This window comes from Eulemur rufifrons, chromosome 30 (assembly GCF_041146395.1).
Source record: "Eulemur rufifrons isolate Redbay chromosome 30, OSU_ERuf_1, whole genome shotgun sequence".
In the NCBI taxonomy this organism is placed as follows: domain Eukaryota; kingdom Metazoa; phylum Chordata; class Mammalia; order Primates; family Lemuridae; genus Eulemur; species Eulemur rufifrons.
The window spans coordinates 108,791,527-108,808,979 of record NC_091012.1 but is presented as its reverse complement, the minus strand read 5'-3'; the positions used below and the strand labels follow the sequence as shown (position 1 = coordinate 108,808,979).

The window sequence follows — 17,453 nt, the reverse complement described above, 5'->3', positions numbered from 1 at the left end:
ACAACAAGACTTGTTTACAGTGATGCCTTAAAATGACTCTTTCAAGCCTAATATATCTCCATTCATCAAAAGATTACCAAGCTGTAACCACCAACAAAACAGCTGATTTAGGCAAGAATCATCAAAGAATGTTAAAATCCATTAAGTGAAAGGATATCACAGAGTATATTAGTAGTGTCTCAAAATATGACTCTCAGATTACTTGCCAATTACAATAAGAAAAGAGTACTTTTACAATGGAGAGTTGGTAGGAGTTAATAAATTTACAGATTGAAAACTGGAAACAGGTACATAAGTAAGATATGTTTTTGGTCATTGGTGATACTTGGTCACCTTATCTAAGGTAATAAACCAGAATCTGATGAGTACTATCATATTATAAGAGTCAGTATAAAATAAGAGCTAAGACTATGGGCTCTGAAGTAAGACTACCTGGGTTCAAATCTAGGCCTTGCAATATACCAGTTATATTATTGTAGACAAGTGGTTTATCCTCTGTGGACCTGACCTACATCTATCATCTAGAAAGTGATAGTGATAATACTATCTATCTCAGAGATATCTTAAAAATTATATGAATATATATAAAAGCAGTTCAGTGGTTATCATTTATTACTATTATTATTATTTTATGGAGACAGGGTCTTGCTAGAGTGCAGTGGCGTCATCATAGCCCACTGCCTCAAACTCCTGGGCTCCAGCGATCCTCCTGCCTCGGCCTCCCAAAGTGCTAGGATTACAGGTATGAGCCACCTTACCTGGCCTCATTTATTATTAATATAAATTTTTGAAATGTGGTTCCCAGGAAAACTTGTAACTTTGATACTTGGGGCTCTTAATTAAGAGAAAATGAATACAGACACTAACAGGATACAGGAGGGAAGACTTGAGATACCCAATTCTTCCTCCTCTTTCCTTGACATCTCTGTTTCTTTTTCCTCCTGAATAAGAACAGGAAGCAACATGGACCAAGGGACTTGACTTAGATTTTTTTATCTAAAAATCCAAAAGGGATTCATAATAAAATGGCCAGGTCCTGCAAAAAAAGAGTGGTGAGAATTCTCGACACTGATATATGATGCCTGTTTTTAAAAAACTTTTTTTTAGAGACAGAGAGAAAAGGTCTCTCTCTGTTGCCCAGGCTGGAGTGAAGCGGTGCAATCACAGCTCAACACAGCCTCAAACTCCTGGGCTCAAGTGATCCTCCCACCTTAGCCTCTTGAGTAGCTGGGACTACAGGCACTCAATACCAGGTTCAGCTAATTTTTTTTTTTTAATTTTTTGTAGAGACAAGGTCTCACTATGTTGCCCAGGGTGGTCTCAAGGTCCTGGCCTCAAGGGATCCTCCTGCCTCAGCCTTGGAAAGTGCTGGGGCTATAGGTGTGCACCACCACATCTTGCCTGTGATGCCTTTTTAATACATTATATTTCATTGTAACCCAAGTTGCTGTTTCCCAGGGTATAGGGGGGTGTGTGTGTGTGTGTGTGTGTGTATGTGTGTTGTAACTGTGGCAATACAATGGACTAAATTATTTTTAGAATTCTATCATCAAATGCTTCATTTTCAGAAATCTTCATCCACCTTTGGCTTTTCAAAGAACCCATAGAAAAGAATGGTTGGTTCTGAAGCACGATATGAAACAAATTTGACTGATTGGAAGATGTTGAAATTCAAAATTTGTCCTCAAATATATTTTTGCCTCATCTAATTCAAAGCTAAAGTTTCTCTCCCACGCTAAAACTGCTAATTTCCTGTCTGCATTTCAACAGCCACCTCTGAGGTGATTCCAATTCTTATGACTGCCACTGAGGTTGCTACAGTGTTTTTGTGTTGTTCAATACTAAAAGACAATGTCTAGCCAGCATGTTCAAGCCCATGTGAAAAGAAAAAGCCCATATGAAGGATAATGTAACTGATTATCAGGTCTGTGATATTGTGAAATATATATTCGTTCTTCTACCCTTTCCTGGCAGACAACTGCTAAAAATTCTTAGAAACTCCAAAGTGATGTCTTTTTATATGCTAATGAACGACTGACAGGTTGAGCCCCTAGGTAGCCTCAGGACTGGGGCTGTTCACTGGCGGCAAGACAAAGGCCAGACTTTCAGCCCCATCCCTACCCTCCGGGGAGGGGAGAGGGGCTGAAAGTTGCGTTAATTACCTGTGGCCAATGGCTTACATCAATCTTGGATACGTAATGAAGTCTCCATAAAAACCCCAAAGGACAGGGTTTGGAGAGCTTCCTGATAGCTGCACACGTGGAGGTCCCTGGAGGGTGGTGTGCTCAGAGAGGGCATGTAAACTCCAAGCCTCTTTCCATACGCCTTGCCTCATTCATCTTTTCATCTGGATCCACTATACTATCCTTTATAATAAACTGGTAAAGGTAAGTGTTTCTGAGGGCTGTGAGCTGCTCTAGCAATTAATGGCAACCAAGGACGGGGCTGTGGGATCCCTGATTTATAGCCAGTTGGTCAGAAGCACAGGTGAAACAACCTGGGGCTTGCGATTGGCATCTTGAAGTGTCTCTCTGTGTGTGGAGGTAGCCTTGGGGACTGAGCCCTCAATCTTGTGGGGTCTGACACTATCTCTAGGTAGTGTCGGATTACAACTGAATTAGCACCCAGCTAGCGTCCCTGCGGAATTGATAGCTTGCTTGTTGGTGGGGAGAAATCCCCACACATTTGGTCAAAGTCTCCTGTGTCGATTGTTGCTGAGTGAGAGAATAGAAAGGTACTTTGAGTTTGTGTGAGAGTTTTTTACACTCTCATCAATTGGTGTCAGGGAAATAAGGTTTGCTAGAATGGCCCTGACTCATCGAAATATTAATAAGTGGTTTGGGAAGAGAAAAGAGGAAAGGGTTGGGGATGAGGAACCTTTGATTCCAGGCTGGCTACATGGTCACCCATGGTATAGAGCTGCAGCTGTGCTGGAATCAGTTACTCAAGGTAAAAGTTACCAGTGGAATTTAGAGATGGATCCAACTCCTGGATGCATAAGGACATGCAAGCTGATAGGAAAATTCACTTTGAGTTCGTTGTGTGTGGGTTTCTATTCATTTATGTTTTGTCATTAGACCTTTCTTACAAGGCTAATAACTTTTCTGTGCTATTACAAATTTCCAAACTTTGGACCGTATCTTCTGTTTTGTAAAAGTCTTGAGAGAAATACTCAACATTGCTTGCTGAGAAAACAGCTCTTCGGAGCAAGTAGAGGTTTTTCTTCACACCCTGCTTAAGATATCCCCACACATTTAGTCAAAGTCTTCTGTGTTGATTGCTGCTGTGTAGCATGAGAGCAGAAGAAAAACAGTCTGCGTTTTTCCACCTTTAATTGGTATCAGTGAAGTAGGGTGTGCTAGAATGCCCCTGGCTCACAGAAACCTGTGCTTTGGAAAGAGAAAGGAGGAAAGGGTGGGGTAGAAGGAACCTTTGATTCCAGGCTGGCTACATGGTCACCCATGGTATAGAGCTGCGGCTGTGCTGCAATCAGTTACCCAAGGTAAAAGTTACCAGTGGAATTTAGAGATGGATCCAACTCCTGGGGTGCTGATTCACTGGATGCCTAAGGGAATGTAGACTAATAAGAAAACAGTGAAATATTCATTCAATCCCTTGGTGGTTGTTATCTGCAATAGCTAAAATGAAATTACAACAAAAGAGAGTGCCGGGTCAGGCCTTGATGCTAGACCAAGCTCAGATTTCAGTCTGTCTGAGCTTCCAAGCTGACCTCCAAGGCAAAAATTATGCAGGGACAACAGAAAGTACCTTTAAGACTTAGGTCTTAAAGTGGTTACTGAGAAGGCAATCCACGTGGGGGAAGGGCAAAACTACTGAAACCAGAGGGTGTAGTGGGAAGGAATTGTTTCCTTTTGCTGACGAGTATAAGCTTCCTAAGAAGCCTTTACTAAAATGGATTGTGAGAGTAACTAATCTAGGAGCAGTATCTTTAGTTTTAAATGCTGTGGAGTAGAAGAGCATGTTTGGGTGGATACAGGACCCACAGCTCACTATGGAATAATCGCAGTTAGGCATATACAATCCAGAACACTGGAGGTTATTCCTGAGGGAATGGCCAGCCTGGTGGTCTGGACAAAAGCTACTGTAAGTTCTAGTTACCCTAAGAAGGGGGGCTGCCCAACTACAACTATACATATCCAGTGGAGCACCCCAGATGAAGCAGCTGATGTGGTTCCTTTGCAAGCCATGTGGGACTGGCTTTATGATGACCAGGACACTTACCCACTGAATACGCCCATTGCCCAGATCATGGTAAATGCTGTGGTTAAGGGGGCCCCTTCTGCATGGGCACCCATGGAACCTTACTGCTGCAAAACTGAGCTGTGGCCAGAGAAGCCTTATCAAATTTGCTGTCTCAGCTTCCCCTCATGGGTCTTACAGATGCTAATAAAAACAGGAAGGTAATTAACAAGAAAATGGGGAAGGAAAGGCAGAGGGGAAGATCAAAGGACTCATCCCAGGATGAGTCCAGGAAGGTGGACATTTTTAGATGGTGATTAAGAAATAAGGTGAGTGAAGAAAATTTTAATGGGCTGAAACTAAGAGAAAAAGAAAGGGGAGAGTCACGGGACTCGTCACAACAGGCTGGAAATCTTTAGATGGTTATTAAGAAATGGAGTAAATAAAATGGAAATTGATGGGGTTAAAACAAAGGTCTTAATACATCAGTACTGAAGGCTGGGTGGGCCAGAGGGAACGTCCACTGTTCCCCCAACATTAAGGGGTTCCAAACAGGCTGCTGTATTTATCCCAGTTTGGAGAAACTGAAAAAGTCAGAAGGCAGAGATTACAAAGAGAAAGCTGACCAACAATTGCTTGGGGCAATGTGGAGGCAGGTTAATCAAGACAAAGACTGACAAAAGGGCCAAGGTCCCTAGGCTCCACCCCCTGCTGGGCACTCTGAGCCTTTTGTACTGGGCAGGGTAAAATGGTCTGTGGGTGGAGAAGAGAGAAGTTCCTGGGACTAGAACATAGAAATGTAAGGGTTGACAGGATTGTGAAAGTTGCAATGTTTAAACAGGCTTTATGTAAAGAAGTTGTGTCTCCTTTACTAAATGTTTTATGGAACTGGATATTATGTTGGGTGGGAACCACTTCCCCTACCTAGGATTGTCAAACCAAAACCTGTTGATAAAGTCCTCATGGAGGCTGAAGTTAGGAAAGTAAGAGTTGATGGAACTAAGGTAAATGTTTATAGGGGAGTTGGTACATTTGAACACGCTTTTATGTGAAGTGGTTGCGTCTCTTTTACCTGATTGTATTGTGGGGATGGACATTGTATCTGACTGGGCAATGTTTCCCATAGCTAGTACTGTAAAAGAGAAGGAATATAAATCTGCCCTCGTACCTATATTATCTGGACAAGCTAAATGGGGCTAAATGGGAACCGGTAAGATTGTGTAAGCTTACACAGTGTATAGTAGAAGCTGGGGTGCTGGTCGGGACAAATCCTCCATTTGATAACCCTTTGTGGAGTGTTTACTGGGGCTTATTGCAAATCCTGTGAGCACCTCTCAATAGGACTACTGGGATTTTGGACTAGAGAATTTCTATTCAGGGGCATTTACTGCCTAGCTATGATACATTAACTGAAGCTGCCCCTATGACTGAGGGACGTAAGATGATCCTGATACCTGAGACAGCCATGCTGTCTTGGTTGGTGTAAGAGAAACATGATAATGAGGACGGCAGTGCCCAGAAGTGTTCCATAATAAAATGGAAATGGTTTATACAGGTTCATGCTACCTGCAGAGTGCAAGGAGGAGATTCACAAGCAGGGAGCCTCTGTTTCTCCTAGGACTGACTCTAGAACTGTGTGAGGAGCTGCTTGCTGGATTCTACTGTCACTTGGAGAGTGTTCTATAAACAGCTCTGAACTGACCACTCAAGAATTGCTGGGTTTGTAGAGGGCAGTTCCAAGGTGAATGGACAATATCCTATTTGGAAGCTTGCCACTTTTTTTTTTTTTTTTTTTTGAGTCTCGCTCTGTTGCCCAGGCTAGAGTGCCCTGGCGTCAGGCTAGCTCACAGCAACCTCAATTCCTGGGCTTAAGCAATCCTTCTGCCTCAGCCTCCTGAGTGGCTGGGACTACAGGCATGTGTCACCATGGCTGGCTAATTTTTTTCTATATATGTAATTTTGGCTGTCCAGCTAATTTCTTTCTATTTTTAGTAGAGACGGGGTCTTGCTCTTGCTCACGCTGGTCTGGAACTCCTGAGCTCAAGCAATCCTCCTGCCTCGGCCTCCCAGAGTGCTAGGATTACAGGCGTGATCCACCGCGCCCAGCCAAGGTTGCCACTCTTGATCAAGGAAGGTAAGAACAAATCAGGTTCGTGGGCTGGATTACATTCTGAAGAAATGAACAATAGTAAAAGCCCCTGTATTTGGGTTTTTACTGACTCATGGGCAGAGGGCAATGAAAACCTGCCCTTTCAAAGAATGCCTATATGGAGCATGGCACTATGGAAATTTGAGGGGGTGCATTAAAGTAGGAAGTGTCGATGCCCGTCAGAAGAGCCCCCTTCCAGGTTCGGAAGGTGACTGGAATTGAAAAGTAGAGATCCCCGTGTGCTCTCTTGAGGTGGCCACCTGGGTTCATGCAATGCATGGGTATGGGGCTACTGCAGCAGCGCAGAGATGGGCTGAATCTAGACACATTCCTCTTGCACCCCTCTCAGGCACAAAATGCCAATAAGAGTGTTGTCTACAATAGAGACTGGTGATGGCTGTGGGGCACAGTCCCTGGTGGGAAGGTCCAGAACATAGCTGGCAAGTGAGACTGATGCTGGTAGCCCTAGGTGGCTACACATAGGTCTTGACAGGAATAGACATTTACTTAGGACTGGACTTTACTTACCCTGTGAAATATGCAAATGCTCAGAGTGCTATAGAAAAACCAGAAAACATTGCATGGATTTGGATTTGAATGGCCAACCATCATTTCTTCAGACCAAAGAACACACTATATGGCCCATAATGTTCAACAGTGGGTAGAAAGATACCCTCCTCACAGTAATGGTCTGATAGAGAAGTGGAACAGGCAGTTAAAACATTGGTTGTCTAAAACAGGGAGGAGATAAAAGGATGAAGGGCTGGCTTACATGCCTTCACAAGTGTGTGTTCATAGGTGAGATGGAGCTATGGGAGGATCCCCACGGCATAGATTCCACTGCTTTTCTAGGGTATCTGGGGAAGAGGGGATGAGGAAGGATGCTGGTATGACTGTACAATTCTTGCCACGGGAGGAGTATGCTAGTATAATGATTATGCTTTTCCCTTTCTTTCCCACATCACCTGAACTTTTTTTTTTTCCTTTCCCTTACCTGATGCAGTGGTCCTAGGACCAGGGCTGCAAATGCAGCTTCCAGAAACAGGGATGATTCCTAAGCAAGGAACTGTAACTATATATTTAAACCTTATGTCAGAATTCCTAAGGCCTGATGGAGGTGGGTTGTGCCTTCATCTCATCTGGCAAAACTGGGGCTAAGAGTGAATACAGCCATATTGCCTGGTGGTAAAAATAGCTCAGTAGTTCTCCACCTGTATAACCTTACCCATTCTGAATGGGAGTGGACCAAGGAGGAGCTACTTGCTAGACTAGTATTGCTTCCTGCAATCTAGATCAGCACGATGGCCATTCTAATGTCCTTTCCAAATGTGGAAGAGTTTGGGTGTTTATAGAGGGAAGGAGAAATAGTAGCTGATGGAAAGAAATGAATAAATGGGTTATGAACTGATGGAAAGCCAATATTACAATAACACCTCAAAAGAGGCTCAGAGCAAGAGATGACATTATCTCTTAGCTCAATTATATCAGATGTTTGAAAGGGTGAAGTTCTATGTTTGCTGTGATCATTCCTGCTTTTGGAACCTGACAAGACTGAATGGAAGCCTGCCAACCTGAGTGACCTTACCCTGGGAGATATTCATACAATATGATGGATTGGACTAATTACTAATGAGTGAATGGGATTCTAGTAATGTGGCAATGTCTTTTGAGTTGTACATTCTTTTGATGTAAGGGATCAGGCTGGAGGACTAACGGTGGACCGTGAGTTTGTAAAATATATTTAGTCTTTGACCCTATCCTGGTATACAATTCCTAAAATCCTCACAAACTGCAAAGTGATGTCTTTTTGCATGGTAATGAGATGACTGACAGGTTAATCCCCTAGGTATTAAAAAGCTTCAGGATGGGGCTGGTCATAGGCAAGACCTAGGCAGGATTAGAGGGTTGGGACTTTCAGCCCCATCCTTGGGGGTGAGGACGAGGGCAGGGGCGAGAAGGGCTGAAGGTTAAGTTAATCACTAATGGCTAATGGTTTAATCCATCATGGCTGCTTAATTAAGCCTCCATAAAAATCCCCAAACGACGGGGCTGTGGGAGCTTCTGGATAGCTGTCAGGTGTGGATATTCCTAGAGGGTAGTGCCCCTGATGAGGGCATGGAAGCTTTGCTCCCCTTCACCCATACCTGGTTCTATGCATCTTTTCATCTGTATCCTTTGTAATATTCTTTATAATAAACTGGGAAACATAAGTGTTTCCCTGCGTTCTGTGAGCCACTCTAGCAAATTAATTGAACTAAAGGAGAGCCGTGAGATCTCCAATTTATAGCCAGTTGGTCAGAAGCACAGGTGCAACAACCTGGGGCTTGCGATTGGCATCTGAAGGTGGGGGGACAGCTGGGGGCCGAGCCCTCAACCTGTGGGATCTGAAGCTATCTTTCCAGGTAGATAGTGTCAGAATAGAACTGAATTAGAGGACACCTAGTGGGGGTACACTGCAGAATTGATAGCTTGCTTGTTGGTGGGGAGAAATCCCCACACATTTGGTCAAAGAAGTCTTCTGTGTTGATTGTTGCTGAGTGAGAGAATAGAAAAGTACTTTGAATTTGTGTGAGAGTTTTTTACACTCTCATCAATTGGTGTCAGGGAAATAAGGTTTGCTAGAATGGCCCTGACTCATCAAAATATTAATAAGTGGTTTGGGAAGAGAAAAGAGGAAAGGGTTGGGGATGAGGAACCTTTGATTCCAGGCTGGCTACATGGTCACCCATGGTATAGAGCTGCAGCTGTGCTGCAATCAGTTACCCAAGGTAAAAGTTACCAGTGGAATTTAGAGATGGATCCAACTCCTGGATGCATAAGGACATGCAAGCTGACAGGAAAATTCACTTTGAGTTCGTTGTGTGTGGGTTTCTATTCATTTATGTTTTGTCATTAAGACCTTTCTTACAAGGCTAATAACTTTTCTGTGCTATTATAAATTTCCAAACTTTGGACTGTACCTTCTGTGTTGCAAAAGTCTTGAGAGAAACACTCAACATTGCTTGCTGAGAAAAAAGCTCTTTGGAGCAAGTAGAGGTTTTTCTTCACACCCTGGTTAAGGGTGGGATGCCCCTAATTAAAGCTGCTGGTAGCAGGTGCTGAGGGCTTGTGAGAGCTGTGCAACTGGAAACAGGGCTGTGGCCAGACACCACATCCTAAAGAGAGCAGGAGGCTCAGAAGCCTTGAATAAACTACAGCTTTGAGTAACAAGGCTGTGGCTCACTCCTGCTAAAGGTAACCACTGGCTTGAGTATGCACTGAACTGGACAAGGGTTATTTATCCCCTTTGGGAGAAATAATTATCTTTTGAATGTAATCATCTAATGTGGACTAAATTAGGCATGTTTTCTCTTCCTGCATACCAGTGCCCTGAGCTCCTGATTGGTTAGAGAGAGGACTTAAAAGGCCCATTGCAGCCAGTTTAGACACTAGCTCAGATAGCCTAAAATAACCTCCTTGATGAAGCACAAAGGTTCAGAGATGACTAAGATGTCTTGTGTCCTCTGAGGGAAACTGATAAGGCACCCTAATTCTAACCCCAACAATCCACGTGAGTCAGGACAGTTCTCATGTACCCCTGCTATACACCCCACCATGGACTGCCAAAACAAATGACCACATGCCTGCTCTTTGAACCATTCTCACTGAACCACTCCAAATGAATTCTGGGTCCAGATTAAAACAAACAAACAAAAAAACCCAGCACATGATACTCACACAAACCTATCTCAAAAGCAGGAAAAGTAGCACAAGACAGGACTTGAATTGTAGGACACTAACATCTCAAGGAGGTAGGTCAGAAGTGTCAGAACAGAACACTTAGGAGATCAGTATTTGGCAGATAATGTAGGGAAGTAATTAGAACTGTTAGCGAGAGCATTTGGAGTTGGACCACGGAAGTGGAACTTTGAAGAGAAGGATGGGAAAGATGAATGAAAACCAAAGAAAACTACTGGTGATGTGAGTGAATAAAGTCCAAAGGGGCCACTTTTAACAGAGAACTTGCAACATACTTTATTATTCTTGGAATTTCTCCCTGACAAGTAATAATTTTGTTGATCTAGTATTCCCTGACATTTAATCTTTCTATCAATTGCACTATTTCTAATTTCTTAGAAAAACAGAAATAAAATTTTTCTTAGATTTCAATTGGGGAATCTCAAAATCATTGAAATCATAATCAAAGAATTTATACTGATATTGCTGGAATCAAAGTTAGCTTAACAAAGCCCAGGGTTTTCAAAGATACAAAAAAATTGGCCTTTATTTCTTCCATAGTCAATTTCTGCTACCTAAGAGTCTAGAACAGGAAACTCTGAATGAAGTCAAGTATTCAAAACTTGACCTTATGATAAGTACTATCAGGTACCCTTACTGACCTACAAGGACAACCAATAATTTCTGCTATCTAAGGCAGAGAATGAGGTGGTTTTAAAGCTAACTTGCTAGTCGTATCACCTCAGGAAGCTATTTAACCTCTTTGAGCCTCAATGTAAAGTGGGACATCTACCACCCATCTCTAGGGTTCTTATATGTAAAATGCTCTGTCCAATACATGGTGTAGAATTGTTGCCCACCAGGTTGTATTCTCTTTCCTTCCAGTTGCTTTCACAAAGCCTTTTAGAACCACTTTGATTCACTGTTTCTTCCCCTTTCTAATTCATAGAGCAAGCTGAAGTCTGTACCACATGTATTAATCTAAATTCTTGGCTTGCTTGTGGAATCTCTCTTGAATTTCCAGAGATCCTAAATTAACTTGTGGCTAACATACTACTTCTGTGACCTTCACATGCCACTAGAAACATAGTAGAAACTCCAATAGATATTTGTTGAATGAATTCCACTATTTAATAAGAATAGAGAACACTAAAAACCAAAATAGTGTAAGAACTGGCAAAACCTAACACCTGTCTGGGCATTCTTGCCCAATAAATGATCAGTGGTTTGACAGTGGTTTTTAAGCAGTACTTCTGATTCTTCCTTTGGTTCAATGGTTGATTGACATCTGTGGTAGCCAGTTTCCAAGAGGACTCCCAGTGATCATCACCTCCTGATATTTACCCCTCCCACACTGACTCAAGGCTGGCTCTGTGTGACCAGAATACTGTAGAAGTGACAATGTTGACTTCAAAGGCTTGATAAAAAAAAAAAAAGCATTGCAGCTTTGGACTTGTTCTCTTGAATTACCTTGCTCTGAGGGGAGCTAGTCACCATGCTGTGAGGACTGATGGCTGTGTGAGCTTGGACAACTTATGTGATTTTTCTGAGCTTCAGTTTTCCTCACCTTTAAAATGAGATATTTATTTCACAGGGTGTTGCGAAGATTAAATAAGACTTGGAGGTAAAGCACATAGCAGGATGTCTGGCACATAGTAAGCTCTCATGACATTTGGCTAATTTATGGTGGTGGTGGTAGTAGAAGCTGCAATAGTAGCAATTGATTGGACGTGAAATGGGAAAGAAAGAGAGGAATCCAGGATGATTCCTAGGTTTTTGGCTTGACTAACTGAAGGAGCAATGGTATTTACTGAGTTTGGGAACAACAGAGGAAGTCAAGGGCATTCTTTTTATGGACCAAAGGTGCTTATACCCCAAATAGGTAATACTAAAACTATCTTTCAATCACTTAGAAATAGCATTCCATTTCCATTTTTTCTTCTCCAGATTACAGCAAACTGTTTTTTTTGTTCCAAATAATTCCTTCCCAGAACATGAGAAATTATTGAAGGAAGAGTGGTAGGAATTCTAGAAGCCAAATTATTCTGTAATCAATGGCCATGTAACCCTGGATGAGTCACTGTTCTTAATTAAATAGCGGCAAGCATTGCAAAGATAAACAGCAGCAGAACAAAATCCAGACACTTCAGGTAGCTGTCATTTTTGTTTGAGAGAGAAATATTAGCAAACACCAGAGAGACTTTATGAAATCAACATGAAATAAGGCAAGCTTTGGGGCTTATGAGAAATGGCAAAGTACTTCTATTAATTTTAAATGAAGATTTACTGCTAACTAAAGTGCTCAGGCTTGATGAAATTAGATTTCTGTTTTCTTTTTCAGACTCCCATTAGTTTAACTACCCAAGGAAGGGCAGTGCTTGATGCAAGTCTGGCTCCCAAGCTCTATACTTAGCTTTCATTTAGTTAGTAGTTCACAGACTGGTTGAACAATTCTATACATAAAATTGTTTTCACAATTCTTTTTTGTTTGTTTGTTTTAGAGACAGAGTGTCACTCTGTCACCCAGGCTGGAGTGCAGTGGTGCCATCATAGCTCATTGTAACCTTGAACTCCTGGCTCAGTCGATCTTCCTGCCTCAGCCTCCTGAGTAGCTGGGACTACAGGCACGCACCACATCTAGTTAATTAATTAATTATTTATTTATTTTTGTGGAGATGCTGTCTCGCTATGTTTCCTAGGCTGGTCTCAAACTCCTGGCTTCAAGTAATCCTGCCTCAGCTTTCCAAAGTGTGGGATTACAGGCATGAGCCACTGCACCCAGCCATTTCACAATTCTTTATAACTATTTATTTGATCTGAGGCATATTTGGTACTTCCCAGGAGGCTCCAAATCCATTATGAAATGTTCCCAACAATGTATTACACTGAATCCGAATGGAGGCAGCACAGGGCAATTAGAAGCAGCGTGGGTTAGTTCGTTAGTAACCAAACTGGGACCCAAACCTCTGGGTGCCTTCTGTGCTTATGGTGAGTGTCTCTGGGCTTCAGCTGCTTCAACCTTAAAATAAAGGGTCTCAACCCATATATGATCATGAAGTTCTATTCCAGTTCTATGATATATGATTCTAGTAAGTTGCTATAAGTAAAAAAACTTTTGAGTTTTGTCTCCCTCTATTTTTGATAAAGATAGATTGCAAATAAGCCATCCACAAATGATTTTACAGACAAGTTTATACCAGTATCTTATTGGGTTACCATAGAGTGGGGTTCCTTCTATCACTGTGTCATATAAAACTAACTAGCCATGGATGATTGAACCTGTGAACTTCAGTCAATCATGCCAACAAAGCTAACTGAAGTGCAACTAGTTCATGAAATAACCATAAGGAAGTACAATATGTATATTGTCTACCAACTTCCTCCCACAAGAGAAATAGAGAAATGAGGGGTTTTTTTTGAGGAGGTAGTTGCTACATTTACCATAACTATTGAAATTCTTCAATACTCTGTTTAATTTCCCTTTTTCCCACTGTAGTTGGTGTCATGCAAGAATTTATTTACATTGACTAAGGATACAAGAAGAGTGAAGATCGGAGAATTTTAACTCTGGAATTTGGCATCACTACCCTGAAGAATATATAATCTTAGTTGGCATAAACTACCTGTACAGGTAAGGGTGATTTTTTTATTCATTTTTAGCTTAAAAATTAAGTCTATAAAGATAGGATTAACCTATTTAAATTTTGAAAACTGATCATTAAGAAAGGCAGTCAGCATATTACGTAGGTAATTGTTAGTAACTGAAGTTAGAGTTGTAGAATTTTTCTCATTTGTCAAATTAGCAGAGACACAATGTATGCATGAGTGACTCGAGACAGGAATTCTGCTGGGGGAATGCAGACTTGGAGACATTTTCTGGAAACCACTTCTGCATCTGTAACGTGTAACTTTTATTTGATTTTTTAAGTTTAACAGTATTTTCCAAATTTTAGAAAATAATTATCTAGTAGTTTTATAATCAAAGTTTAGTTCTGAAGAAAAGGTACATAGTAGATACAAATTGATGGTGAATGAGTTGTTGTTTGCTACACTGAGGTTCCTATAGAGTCTAAACATCTGTTTGATAAAGCTAGCCTCTGCAAAAGTCTTTTTTACCTCCTTTTTGTTTGGAAGCATTTGCTATCGATATTCATACAGAAGCACCATTACCTTTGCAGTTTTTAGTACATTATGCATTATCTATACAAGGCAGGGGCTAATGCTTTTCTTTAATATCACTCCAATTCCTTATGTAAAACCCAAATCTACTTTGAGCAGATACATTTTTCTTAAATAAACTGGCTCATTTCATTCTCTATTTGACTGATTTTTAAATCAGTGAAATTATAGACTAGGTTTTATATATTTATACCAAGGTCTACACTAACTGCAACCAGATTCCAATTCATCAGGCTGCACTAGATTCAGATACAAACTCACTGAAACATATGGACTGTTTTCCAAATAAGAATTGCACAGAAATAAAGTAAGATGATAAAGACACTTGTAGATATTAATTAAGGGTCTCACTATTTGAACCTAGAGACACCACGTAGCTCTCAAGTTTTAAAGTCTTTGGGTGTGGATTGTTTGGTTTAAAAAATTATTTCAAAATTATAAACTCCCTATTTTTATAATCCAAGATGTAGAAAATAAAACTGTGATTTTAAAGAAGGGTAGATGTTGGCTGAAAGTAAAATAGCCCCGAGGGGCTTGGGGCATATAAGAATATCAGAAGGTAAAATTTTTATGTTTATTAAAAGAGAATGTAATTAAGAAGAAAAAAAAGATTGAGAAACCCTATTCTAGATTATAAAAAAGTGGAGAATGTGGTGTGCAGAAAGCTATGGTGAAGAACACAGAGAAATTTGGCACATTCTGAATAGAGCTCATGAATCTTATTTGACCAGAATCCAGTAACTTTAGTTACTCTCACCTGAAAGAAATAAGGAAATAAGGAGAAAAATAAGAACAAAAGGGAATTTATGTGACTCTTCAACACTTAATATGTACCCTTTGAAGCAAGAAAGATTTAAAAACAAGACATAAAAAAAGAAAACCACACCTGCATTTATGCTGTGATTAAAACATCATATCCTCAAAAAAAAAAAAAAAATCCTCTGAAAAACCCAGATATCAAATTATACCTGAGGACACATGAGGGTGCTCTAACCAACAAGCATAGCAACCACATTCTGACATACAATTTTAAAGTAAACTTTTTCTTGAAATATGACATTTTAACATTAAATATTTAAAATGAGATATTTCAAATGCCCTTTGGTAATGACCCTGGGATTTTGGAGTCTATCCTTGGTTGCTACACTTTCCTTTTGTTCAATTCTGGACTTTGCCTGAGTTTTTGCTCATGTGTAATTGAGTTTACTTTTGAAATATGAAGAGACTATTCTAATGATGTTAGACTGTAGAGAAATATTTTAACATAGCCATGAAAAGATACCATTTTGAAAACTATTTACATACAATTAACGTGCTAATTAAAAACCAGTCATCTCTCTATTAATGTGGCCACAAAATACTTTTGTAACACTTTCTTTTGGCTATCATGTATTGATTGCATGTGCCTTAAAAAATTTTAAATTACATTTCTAGGCAAAATCAATTATCACAAATTGTTTTATAATCTAAGAACTATACATTCCTCTAATATAAAATAATAAATTCTAGGCATTTAACTGTTTGTATCAAATTTTGTTTTTTAGAAAAAGGCATTATCCATCACAATAAGTAATTTTTTGCTTTTATTTCAACTGGACAATCATAATTAGAAAAGGTAAGAAGCCGTCTACATTTTCCCTTTCCATTCAATACATTTTGTTACTATTTTATTTTATCCAGTGTTTTGTTTTTTCTACTATTTAGCTTAAATACTGTACTATCTATAATGTTAATATTAAATACCTGCAATTCTGTTCTAGATCCTGTGGCAAAGTTCAAGAAAATCTGATATAAATGAACAACTCAACATGTATTCAACCATCCGTGATCACGTCCACAGCTTTACCAATCACTTACACCTTCCTTTGTGTTCTTGGTCTCTTGGGAAACTCTCTCTCTCAATGGATATTTTTCAGAAAAATAGGTAAGAAAACATCAACGCACATCTACCTGGCACACCTTGTGACTGCAAACTTGCTTGTGTGCAGCGCCATGCCTTTCATAGTTATCTATTTCCTGAAAGGTTTCCAATGGGAATATCAATCTGTACAATGCAGAGTGGTCAGTTTTCTGGGAGTTCTATCCATTCATGTAAGTATGTTTGTCAGCCTCTTAATTTTAAGTTGGATTGCCATAAGCCGCTATGCTACCTTAATGAAAAAGGATTCCCCGCAAGAGACCACTTTGTGCTACGAAAAAATATTTTATGGTCATTTATTGAAAAAATTTCGCCAACCCAACTTCGCTAGAAAACTGTGCATTTACATATGGGGAATTGTACTGGGCGTAATTCTTCCAGTTACCATATACTACTCGGTTGCAGAGGCTACAGAAGGAGAGGAGCGGCAGTGCTATAATCGGCAGATGGAACTAGGAGCCACAATTTCTCAGATTGCAGGTCTCGTTGGAACCACATTTATTGTATTTTCATTTTTAGTAGTACTAACATCATACTACTCCTTTGTCAGCCATTTGAGAAAAATAAGGACCTGTACGTCCATTATGGAGAAACATTTGACTTACAGTTCTGTGAAAAGACATCTTTTGGTCATCCAGAGTTTACTACTAGTTTGTTTCCTTCCATATAGTATTTTTAAACCCATATTTTATATTCTACACCAAACAGAGGACTGTCAGCAATTGAATTATTTAATAGAAACCAAAAATGTCCTTACCTGTCTTGCTTCTGCCAGAAGTAGCACAGACCCCATCATATTTCTTTTATTAGATAAAACATTCAAAAGGACACTATATAATCTCTTTATAAAGTCTAATTCACCACACAACCATGTGGTTGACAGTTAAATGGAAAACACCACAAAATAGAAAAGCGTTCATGTGACTCTATTAGGGACACTAAACTACATCATTAACATGCCAGCTTGGTTGACAACAGGCACCAAGAAAACCTCCTTGGTTTTTAGAAATAGATACTCATCTCTGTGGAAAGCAATATGGAGATACCTCAAAGAGCTACAAGTAGAACTACATTTGATCCAGCAATCCCATTACTGGGCATCTACCCAAAGGAAAAAAAAGACTATAAAAAAGACATCTGCACTAGAATGTTTACAGCAGCACAATTCACAACTGCAAAGTTGTGGAAACAACCCAAGTGCCCATCAATACATAAGTGGATTAATAAAATGTGGTATATGTATACCATGGAGTTCTACTCAGCCACAAAAAATAACGGTGATGCCTCTTG

General features: G+C 40.2%; 2 protein-coding genes across 6 annotated transcripts in view; one reads left to right on the top strand and one right to left on the bottom strand.

Moving 5' to 3' along the window:
* The window catches only part of CASK (calcium/calmodulin dependent serine protein kinase), a 363,551-nt gene that overhangs the window by 163,928 nt on the left and 182,170 nt on the right, over positions 1 to 17,453 (bottom strand). The gene's annotated exons all lie outside the window — the stretch shown is intronic.
* On the top strand, positions 16,040 to 17,050 carry GPR82 (G protein-coupled receptor 82). Its single transcript, XM_069463711.1, has one exon. It carries the CDS (start codon positions 16,040 to 16,042, stop codon positions 17,048 to 17,050), a length of 1,011 nt encoding a protein of 336 aa, XP_069319812.1.

Excerpts from the sequence above, each read along its gene's own strand:
- GPR82 (XM_069463711.1), top strand. The coding sequence starts at position 16,040 with ATGAACAACTCAACATGTATTCAACCATCCGTGATCACGTCCACAGCT.